Below are 11,966 nucleotides of genomic sequence, written 5' to 3'. Positions count from 1 at the left end.
ACACACACACACACACACACACACACACACACACACACACACAGAGGCATGACTGTGTGATAAGAAACTTGCTTCCCAACCACATGGTTCCAGATTCAGTCCCATTGCGTGGCATTTTGGGCTAGTGTCTTCAACTATAGCCTTGGGCTGACAAAAGCCTAGTGAGTAGATCTCGTAGACGGAAATTGAAAAAACCTGTTGTTTATATGTATGTCTGTGTGTGTGTGAGTGTATATGTCTCCCTTGTCTTGACATTGGCATGACAGTTGTAAAACGATTGTCACTATCATACAAGCAACATCAATAAAGCACCCACTACACTCTCTGAGTGGTTGGCATTAGGAAGGGCATCCAGCTGTAGAAACTCTGCCAAATTAGATTGGAGCCTGGTGTTGCCATCCGGTTTCACCAGTCCTCAGTCAAATCGTCCAACCCATGCTAGCATGGAAAGCGGACATTAAACGATGATGATGATGATGATGATCCTGTAAGAACATATCTGGCCATAGGAAAATATTATCTTACTTGAGAACAGGTGACAATTGACGACAGGATAGATATCTGGGCACAGAAAATTTACCTCAATAAACTCCTGATCCATGCAGGTATGAAAATGTGGACATTAAAACAATGATGATGATATAATAAGCTTCTTTTAGTTTCCATCTACCAAGTTTACTCACAGAAGTTATAGTCTTCACAAACCAATGAGATGGCATGATAAATGCAGGAAAGAATCACTTGTATCTTCCATCAGGCTCTAAGGCATTAAGAAAGGTGAGAGTTGTATTTCTCCAAAGGACAAGTCACTAGCCAATGGCAGGGAACATTCTCAGATGATGTGATACAGCTGACGGCTGGACGAACTGCAGCAGTAAGCATTTGCCCCAACAACAAAAGACCTGCAGTGAATATGAACTCATGACCAGATGAGCTGGTGTAATATGACTTTATTCAACCACAAGTACATGGTGGGTGACCTCACAAGTCACCCAGTACACTCTGGTGTAAGGAGGGGCATCCAGCTATAGAAACCATGCCAGAGCAGACATCAGAGCTTGGCACAGCCCTCTGTTTCATCAGTTCATGTAGAACCATCCAACCCATACCAGTATAGAAAAAGGAAAGTTAAATGACGATAATATATATATATATACAGATATATATAAAATGATTTCAAATTTTGCTACAAGGCCAGGAATTTCGGAAGAGTGGAGTAAGTTGATTGCATCGTCCTCCAGTGCTCTACTGGTACTTATTTTAAGGGATGAAAGGCAAAGTTGATCTCAGTGGAATCTGAACTCAGAACATTAAGATAGGTGAAATGCCTCTAAGTATTTTTGCTCAGTGTGCTTAATGATTCTGCCAGCTTGCTACCATAATAATAACAAATGAGTCAATAGTGGAGTCTATTTAGACTCTGAGACAGGAGTAAGCAATATGGAATTTTCTGTTTGATTGACACTTAAAGTTTCCATGGGAGACATTTTCCTTCAGACAATTTCAGATAGCTGCAGGTTGTGTGAGTGCTTCTTAAGTGAACACTTGGATTATCTAATCCCTCCTTGCTTTAAATATACATATATATATGTATGTATGTGTATATATCTATGTGTGTGTGTGTGTGTGTGTGTGTGTGTGTGTGTGTGTGTGTGTGTGTGTGTGTGTGTGTGTGTGTGTGTGTGTGTGTGTGTGTGTGTGTGTGTGTGTGTGTGTGTGTGTGTGTGTGTGTGTATATATATATATACAAACATACACACACACTTACACAGACATACACTTTTGGCAGTAACTAACTTCAGAGAGTTGGATCTAGCCTCATGGGATTAAAACAGATGAAAGATAAATCTCCCTTGGATATAGTAACTTTCTCAAGTCATCTGATACCTACTATATGTGAGAGTTAGGATATGGTCCAATGTTAAATATTAGCCAATGTTGAGTATATAACATTACCTATGTTGTGAAAAACCTTGTATGGAAAAAGAGTGGATTTCAGACAGACCTTGTAAGTGAAATTTGTCACACAAAAACTGTACAGAAGACCATCATATATACTATCATCATCATCATTTCTTTTTACATCCACTTTTCCATGCTCATACAAACACACACATTTATATACATACACATATATATACTTGTATATATATATACACACACTTGTATAAATGAGTGTGCTTGTGCCCAAGCTTTTTGAATGTGTTTACACAATGACACATGAATATACAAAGGAATTGCTGTGTGGTGAAGAAGTTTGCTTCCCAACCATGTGGTTTGGGGTTCAGTTCCACTGCATGCTACCCCAGGCAAGTGTGTTCTAGTGTGATATCTTTCATAGTGGATCTTTATTGTCTTGTATGTATTCATCATCATCATCACACCATGGCTGTAAGAAGTTTGCTTTCCAACCATATGGTTCTGGGCTCAGTCACACAACATGGCACTTGAGCAAGTGTCTTCTGAGTGGATTTGGTAGATGGAAACTGACTGAAGTATGCTGTGTGTGTATACATATGCGCGCGCGCGCGTTTCCTTGTCCTGACATTGAGTGATAGTTGTAAAATGCTTGTCACTGTCATACAAGCAGTGTCATTTATTGACAATATTCTGCCTAAACACGTCAATGAAGAAATACTACCACGCATCTGAACAAGTGAGGGTTGGCGCCAGGAAGGGCATCCGGGCGTTGAAAATCTGCCTCCGTTTTGAAATAGATCCGCCTCAACTCCGTTCGGGAAAGTGGACGTTAAAACGATGATGATGATGATGATGACATTTATATATTTATGTTATTATGTGTGTGCGATTATTTAAAATGGTATGTAGAATTTTTTTTTAGTGTTATTGTTTTAAGAAAAACTTTTGTCGCAGCTCTGAAGTATTAGTACACATTTATTGCTTTATGAGTTGCACTCCGATTAATGTGAATTAAGGTGTACTCTGTTAAATTCAGATACGAGTGTGAAGGCATGTATATCCGTGTGCATTGGTGAACATTTGTTTACAAATGAGGGAAAAAGTATCCAATACATAAAGTAGTGTGTATGTGTAACGAAAAGGGTGCCGATCCTCAATGTATTGAGAAATTAAAGATGGAGAAAAAAAAAACGCGAGTATACATTGCATATTACAAAGAAAGTACAATTTTATAGGCAGCATATATTATATTTACGTACACACAAGAGACCCATATAGTCTTCAGAAAGATTATAAAGATCCAGTTGAATCAATACGAGATATCAACATACAACGAAGAAAAGGGTAGGAATGAAAACAAAGAACAGTATGACATAGGATATCAAATGGAGTATTCCATAATATTATTACACCTGCATACATACACACTGTGTGCGTGCAATTGTCTAAAAATCCACAAAGCGAAAAACAAAAAACACTCAAATTGGTTAATGGAGTTGGTATATCATTATTATTGTCGGGATTACCTCAATCAACCACAGCATGAAACCAATACTAAGTGTATACACACACACACACAAAAGAAAGGGAGTGCGAGAGAGCACAATAAAGAGCGGATCACAATTATCAGAGAACACACCATGCTGCATAAAACATCCCCCCACCATTATATATATATATATATATATAATTGAAACAAGAATAGACTCAATGAATCAAACAATACACTACTATAATTACATTATAACAAAGCTTGGGGGCCTAAATTCACAGCGTTACTAAAATACATATGGGTATATGTCCGTATATGCATTTATATATAATACATAACAGGAATGCTAAGTAAAGATGCACATCAGACATCATACCACTTCACACAACGTATCCAAAACACTATATACAAAACAATAATAACCACATCACATATCCACAGAGACCACACTGCAAAATATATCACGAGCCGAAGAAGAATCCTCTACGCGATAAATCAAAATTCTGGAAATAGTTGCCAAATCTCCTTTGATTAACACGCTCGTGTACTAAAATGGAAGGGCATGTTGGATAATCTATTCCTAGATTTCTGGATAAACAAAAAGACTAGATGGGCAGAACTGGAACATCTTTCACTATAGGCCTGCTCGATCAAGGCTGACCTGGAGTTAAACAACAGAAAATATCATACATTAACACATACAAAATAGAAAACAATAGAATTGTTCTATGTTATATATAATTTATATAAAACAAAAAACAACACAATAAATCATCCAATTCATTCAAAACAAAATATGCCATAATATTGACAGACACGAAATACACAGCAAATGAACTGGCATATGTACAACTCAACCCATCAGAAATCACACTTCTTCATAGAACTATACACAACAGATCACACATTACTTAACAACAAAATAAATCACACTACTTCACAACACAACACACCATTTCATAACACAATACACAATAGCTCACACACTTTTTCACATCACTCTACGCCATAACATACCACAGATACACTACTTCGCAACATAATGCACTATACCATAATACAACCAAAGAGAATCGCTATTTTACAACCTAACACTACAGACTTACATCGTAACACACCACACAATGCTTATAGATTACACTGCTACATAACAGAATGCAATACAACACACACAACATGACAGATTTCACAACATATACAAAAAAAGCAGAAAGACCCTCAACAACTCTAAACATTTCCCCCATCATGAACAGCAAAAATGAAGAGAAAGATTTTTTCAATGAATGAGCCTCGACAATATGTAGCAGTTTCTTTCTTGTCCAACGAAAGATAAAAGCAAGTCATAAATAAACGAAAGGTTTCCAAACCTCTCCCAGGACAGGGAGAAGCTCTTTTATTTAGCTTCCATCCTTCATCTTTTTTTTTTTTTACTTTAACGAACTGAAACCGCCTTTCTTGTGATGCTGTAGTTTTTTCTTTTCTTTCTGACTTTAATAAATCTAAAAGAAAAAAAAATCTGTCAATATTTACCTGAGTCAATCAACGTCTCACTGTTCTTACGTTGCTTGTTTAATCCTCCAAACTGGAGGAGCAAAGATGTCCTAGGAACAACGACTTTAAACGTCCTGGTAACAAAGTATGTTTACTAAAATCCTCGGCCATCTCTCTCTTTCTAATAATACTTCCTTTCTCTCCCTCTCAATACATGAGTAAATTTCGTTTCTCTTCACTCACTCTCTAAAAGATTCTACATATTTTCCTTACTTTCACTCATCTCCTAAACATATTCTCTCAAGTTCCTTATCGTCTGTTTTTGTCAGTTTCACCATGCTACTCTCTCTCTATTTGTTTATACTCCTTTTCACTGCTATCTTTCTTTCGCATCTAATCCCCCTCACTCATCAGCAATGTTTGTAACGGTGGCTTTCACTCATACTACTCCCTTTTTCTCTTTTTCGCGATATTTCACACATACACCTCCTTTATTTTCCTTTTCATAGAAATATAATTTTTTTCTATATCCTCTTTACCTTTTATTTTCATATCATTGTGGGCGTGGATGAGGTGGGGAGGTCTTTTCATCTATATTTTGTATATGTTTATCTCTCTCTCTCTCACTCCCTCTATTTATATCTGTTTCTCTTTTACATCACTCGACCAGCTTAGCCATACTTTCGTAATTACCCATTTATTTTATTTAATCCATCATTCATATATTTGTTTATTTCCTATTCCAGAAAGAGTATCACCGGAATTCAACGAAAGTATACGAGTGTTACCGGAAAAAGCAGAAGAAAAACTACCTAAAAACCTGCCGAACGGTCAACTTTGCAAAGAGTTACCTCCCTTCCCAAGTCGTCTGCGGTGCGTCAAAATGGTAGAACACGTTGGCAGTTTACATAGGCATCACCACCCTCACCAATTTATTACCGGCAATAACGTGAGTAAAAATGAATACTGGCGATTTTCGTATCAAATTCTAGTGCAGATTATTTCTGACACTTTCATAACACACAAATATGTTGTGTTCTGTTAGAATTGCAGATTTGAAGTTATGCTCTAATGTCGTTTTTAACCCTACTCCTACCGACACTCACTTTGTCCATGTAGTACTGTCCTGGCTCTTTCTCTTTCCGTCTGCATATGTAAATAATAATTTCCTTAAAAGAAAAGTCTTTCTTTGAGTAAACAAGAAGTTTGTGTTGTTAAAAAAAAAATTGCGGTTATAGTTTATTGAATGGAACACTGGAACTTTTAATCGAACCATGGAAGAATAAAGAAGCAGCGCTAAACCCTGGTATAACTGGTAGAACCCTGGTAGAACCTTGGAGACAATCTGAATCACTCTCCATGTGACTATGTAAATAATATCGATTTCCTTGCCTGAGAATTAATACGATTTTGTAGTAGGATAATGTATGAGCAATCGAGTCGACTCATGTTCTAACTGGTACTTAATATCGATTCGGACTGAGTTACTTTGATCTCGGACATTGAACATCATTCACCAAGACCCTTTGCCGTCTGCACAAACTTTACCATTCTGGCATAGCAGTGAAGTTGACAGGGAACCTCTATACGGTTACTCGACTTGCTAAAAGTAACAGCTAAATGTGTTCTTGTCCGGAAAAAAAAAATGGACACGGTCTTTGATCATAAGTTTGCTTCATCAGGACTGATCTGGAACTCAACAATAACTTCATCGTTCTATTGAATGCAAATATTCGATTCTTGCTCACGTAAGCGTAGAACCTTTTTATGGAGAAGCAAGTGGGTATGAGTTGTGATTTTTCATACATTTCATACAATGTAGGTAGTGAAAGGGTTCCAACCAGGATAGATGGACTCTTCCTACAGACAAAATATTTCAGGAGTGTCAATCTATGAAGCAAATACTTTCGGCTCACCTGGTTTATAAACTGTCAATTAAACTGAAAGTCGACAATCCTGTTTGACAGTTTTGAAAGTTGATTAGCTTCCACCATTCGTTTTATTTTTAAACACTAGCCTACGTAGACAGACCTGGTCAAGGTTGACCTGTAGCTAAACTACTATAATAACACAAGTCGACAAGGGGACTTATGTGTGGTTCCTCGACCTGACCATGACCTACTGTTTTAAAAAATGAAAGAACCAATATGATAATGTAGTCCTAGATGCGATAGACTTGAAAAAAGGTGAAAAACAAATCGTTTGGTCCAATTTTTGAATGGTTTGATCAAAGGTCTGTTGTATCAGTTCCGATCTGTGTCTAATTCACTGACAGTACTTGTGCAAAAGTTAACAATAAGATCTTGTTTTCTTTTTAAATTTCCCTTTTTTAAAACAAGAACAGTATGTTTGAAATCTTAAATAGAACATGTAAAACCCAGAATCCTACCACAGACCCTCTTTTTAAAAAGTACTTTTGTCAAGAGGAAGGATTGAAAAGTGTGACAGTGTGGTGCCTGATGAGAGGGGGTGGTAGACACATTTTTGGCGATGATGGGAGACATGTAAGTCAGGTGGGCCTGGGTGAAGTTGATACAGGACTGTTAAGAACTGAAAAACAGGGACCTATATAATAGTTTTAGAAATGCAGGAGGTACAGCTTGTCTGGGGGCTAGAGATTGGAGGTCGTTGGTGAGCCAAAGGTGGCACTTTTTGTGATAAGGCTAAGAGTGTTTGTATATGCAGTGCAGCAAGAGCGATACTCTATTATTTTTTTTTACAAGCAAATATAGATACAACTCACTCACCTTTTATTTGTTCTCTCTCTCCTTCTCCCTCCCTCTCCCCTCTCACACACACACACACATTAAATACAGGCTTGGTTGAGTTGTTAAGATGTTCACTCTGCAACCACGAGGTCCTGGGCTTGATCCTAATGCATGGCATGTTGACAACCCAAACCTTTTTAGTGAATTTAGGTAGAAAGAACCTGAGAAGCCTGCTAGATAGACTGTAACTGTAATTGAAAAGTTCAGCTTTGTCACATTAAGCTAGGATGTATCAATATTCCAATCCTGGAATAGTTACCCACTTCATGTGGTAATTCAATGAGTTGATCACAATGGCCACTGGACACATTGAAATCAATGGGAGAATCCATCATATCATCATCATCATCATTTAACGTCCGCTTTCCATGCTAGCATGGGTTGGACGATTTCACTGAGGACTGGTGAACCAGATGGCTGCACCAGGCTCCAATCTGATCTGGCAGAGTTTCTACAGCTGGATGCCCTTCCTAACACCAACCACACCGAGAGTGTAGTGGGTGCTTTTTACGTACCACCGGCACAATATATATATATTTATATATATATATATATATATATATATATACACACACATATACAGGGTGTGATGGGTAAATTGTCACCATTTTATATTTTTGATTTTACACATATGCATTGTTTTTTTGTGATTTTGTCAACTACACAGCATAGTAGGGTCAGTAGGGTACTGTCTGTGAAAACAACAGCATCATGACGCAATTCACTCTGCCAGAAATTTGGAAATGACATGCTGTACTTCTTGGCATTCATGCCAGAAGCTCCAATACGAACAGACGGGGAACACACAGAACAACCGTTGGCTTGCCGTCTCCCCAAAACATGTACTCAAAGTAATAAAAATCAAATATCCAGTCAACATCATGGTGTTTGGAGTGATCACTAGTGATGGTGACATTATACCTACATTTATCTTCCCACACAGCCTCAGACTCAACATGGATGCCTACATCAAGTGCCTGGAGGAGGTAGTACTGCCCTGGATCAAGATGCTGGTTGCTGGAACAACCTGTCTGGCAACAGGACTCTGCACCATGCCACACAAGCAGGAGAACCCAGTCATGGCTGTCAGACAATTTCTGCAACCTCATCATCCCTAACATTTGGCTACCTAACTCCCCAGACTGCAACCCCCTTGATTATTATGTGTGGGGCACAGTTGAGCGAGAGACCAACAAAACTCCTTGTAACACCAAAGATGAACTGAAGACAAGTATTATGGCAACATTTACCAGCTTAAACAAGGAGACTGTCCAGAAGAATTGCAAGAGATTCCAAAGTTGTTTAGAAGCAATGGTTGAAGCCAATGGCAATTTTATTGAATAAATTTGCTCTTTAGCATTTCAAGATATTTTTATCTAATTTTGGTAAACATATCTGTTAAAATGAGATGTCAGTGTTATTTTCATTTTTGCGTAATTTAGACGACAGTTTATTCACCACACCCTGTACATACACAGACACACACACACATATATATATATATATATAAACATACATACACACACACATGTATTTAAATATTCTTTTCTACTCTAGGCAGAAGGCCCAAAATTTTGCGGGAGTGGGGCCAGTCGATTAGATCAACTCTAGTACACAACTGGTACTTAATTTATCGGCCCCGAAAGGATGAAAGGCAAAGTTGACCTCAGCAGAATTTGAACTCAGAACGTAATGGCAGATGAAATACCGCTAAGCATTTCACCTGGCATGCTAACGACCCTACCAGCTCACCACCCTTCATGCATTTAAATATTGTTTGTTGTCAAATATTTTTTAATATTGTCTCACTGTCCTTCTTAAAATTTCTCCATTAAAAAAAAATGTCAACATTTGTTAAAGATTATCTAAATAATGACTAACCTAATTAACTATCTCTCAATTATATTCTGATTACAAATAAATCAGTTCTGTCTGTCGCCAATCCTTTCCTTTCTTTCAGACTTTGTCTTCAGTTTTATTCATTTAGGTCAACGTAGTCTACTTATATGTTTCAAGTTGATTGCAACCAGAAGAATACATTGTTTTATTTTGGTGGGGTTATTTTATGTACTTATTTATTTTTAAAAAAAGACTGACATTATTTTCCCCTTTAATTTAGCTTTACTTCTGACCATTTGTGATTCAATCATATCAATTTTTACTCAAACAAGTCAATGAGGGAAATATCTATATGATGGCTTGATTTGCTAGAAACTGCAGCCAAATGCCTTTTAAAATATGTTTTGTTTTACAAAAATGAAAGAAAGAGTGAATAATATGGTCCGAGAGACACTGCATTTAAGTAAAAAACAAGATGGTCATGGCTGGAATGCTTTTGGCCTTAGGTCTGTTCATTTGAGACTAGCCTGGAGTTAAACAATAACAGTTGTAATCAAATGTCAGATATTTGCATTCTTTGTTAATTTACCTGCAAAGCATAACAATCAACGTATTTTATATGTTCTTATGTGTTAGGTTGCAGGGTTTTCTTGTCTCATATTTTTAATAAGTATTCTTCCCTTGTCTTTTTTTTTTTTTTTTTTTTTTTTTTGGTTTTTGGTTTTTCAACATCCCAAGTGTTTGAATAAACTTGTTATAAAGTTGGCCAAAATATTTTGTTATTAATTATCATTTTGGCCGAGTGAGTAGAGAACCTGACAATCAGCTGAGTGGGTTGTATAGTTTTCTATCCTCTGTTGTGTCTGTAACCAAGACAGAATTAATAAAAGGCTCAGTCCACAAGTAATTCACAAGTAGAAACTACTTGTTATTTAGATAAGCAATAACAGAAGTTATGGTGTCGTAACATTATCAAGAAAATTCATTAGCTTGCCATGTTGGGTTTAATAATATGATAATATAAGTTGGAGTGAGATAGGTTTAGCCTAGTTGATGTATCTGATGCTGTGAGTTTTTATACACAAAGAAAGACAATAATTAAGTAAATAAACAACAACATTAACTTTGACATTGTTGTTATTTAGTCTAAAATCAACCTTGATTTCGTAGAACTCTGAAGGGTGTTCCTGCTGTGACCATCACATCTTTTATTCAGACATAATGTATCTAGGACCATCTTATCCAATGTATTCTTTTATTTTTAAAATGGTAAGATTTAATTTGATGAAGATTTAGCTATGATTTCTAGCAGATTGATCAATCTTGTAAAGGTTTCCTCATTGGCTTGAACCCCATGAAACCCAAATGTTACATCGAAAGATAACATTTCAGAGCTTGAAAATGACTAGCATTGACCACTTGAGCGGCTTCAATGCTGATCACTAAGATACTGTCACTAGATCTGTATCTAAATACTATCATATTGGGAAGCATGCACTAAATATTCTGGACAATATAACATACTGAAAGAAAGAAAAGCAGGCTAACTATTAGATAAGCAAGTCTTCATTCACTATATTCTGGAGACTGTGGTCTTTTAATCTACTAAAAATAGCAACCAAATTACCTTCAAACCTTACTTATTGAATAATGTATTCCAGAGTGCACTATATTTGTATAAAAGACAGTTGCCATAGATTGAGTAGCGTTGATCATAGGTTTGCTTAATCAAGGCTAAGTTAGGGGTGGATGTTGAACAACAGCACCAACTAATTTTCAAGCTATATTCTCACTACAGTCTTTGATTCTATGAAATTCCACCTAACCCCATTTTATCCATCCATACCTCCTCCTGCCTTCAATTGCACTATATTTTAAAACACCAGATACTCTCCTATACACTGTACCCAATCATTCTTTGTTAAGGTTGCAAGCAGTAGTTAATCTTTGAGTTTGTGTATGTGTTATTTGAAAACAAATTACAACCAGGTTATATCATGATATTGCAAGAACAGGAATTATTATAAAGAATATTTACCAGCTTTGACAGTTGTATAGCATTTAGTTAGTACACCAAGAATATACGTCTCTGATTATTACCCTCCTGAACTCCCTCACTGCCCATGTTTACACCTCCTCTTCTTTCTAACTACCAACTTTCCAGAGTTAAAACTGGACTTGAAGTTCACTAATAACACCCAGTTATTTCAGTCTCAGAGAATTCAACAGTTTAAATAAAATATGTTTTGGAGGTAAACTATGGAATCATTGATATTAGCTTTATCCTTGGTTACTCATTCATCATCATCATCGTTTAACGTCCGCTTTCCATGCTAGCATGGGTTGGACGATTTGACTGAGGACCGGTGAACCAGATGGCTACACCAGGCTCCAATCTGATTTGGCAGAGTTTCTACAGCTGGATGCCCTTCCTAATGCCAACCACTCCGAGAGTG

The 11,966-nt window shown here is 36.9% G+C and overlaps 2 protein-coding genes across 6 annotated transcripts in view; one reads left to right on the top strand and one right to left on the bottom strand.

Annotated features, from left to right (window-relative positions):
* LOC106871477 (pecanex-like protein 4) overlaps positions 1 to 5,338 on the bottom strand; it is a 76,917-nt gene extending 71,579 nt beyond the window's left edge. For both annotated transcript variants that reach the window (XM_052968988.1, XM_052968987.1), the window contains exon 1: positions 4,943 to 5,338. The gene's annotated coding sequence lies outside the window, so the exon portion shown is untranslated. The remainder of the gene's footprint in view (positions 1 to 4,942) is intronic.
* The window catches only part of LOC106882820 (RING finger protein 121), a 47,870-nt gene continuing 38,628 nt past the window's right edge, over positions 2,725 to 11,966 (top strand). For 2 of the 4 annotated variants that reach the window (XM_014933607.2, XM_014933606.2), the window contains exons 1-2: positions 2,725 to 2,821; positions 5,650 to 5,852. Coding sequence is in view for 2 of the 4 variants with exons in the window: in XM_052968990.1 (XP_052824950.1) it covers positions 5,787 to 5,852 (66 nt within the window). In the remaining 2 variants the exon portion in view is untranslated. Of the gene's footprint in view, positions 2,822 to 5,641; positions 5,853 to 11,966 lie in introns of those variants that run through there. The other 2 variants (XM_052968990.1, XM_014933605.2) reach the window with 2 other exon arrangements.

The sequence above is a fragment of the Octopus bimaculoides genome, chromosome 6 (assembly GCF_001194135.2).
Source record: "Octopus bimaculoides isolate UCB-OBI-ISO-001 chromosome 6, ASM119413v2, whole genome shotgun sequence".
In the NCBI taxonomy this organism is placed as follows: domain Eukaryota; kingdom Metazoa; phylum Mollusca; class Cephalopoda; order Octopoda; family Octopodidae; genus Octopus; species Octopus bimaculoides.
Note: the sequence above shows the minus strand (reverse complement) of the source record. Positions and strands in the feature narration are given on the sequence as shown.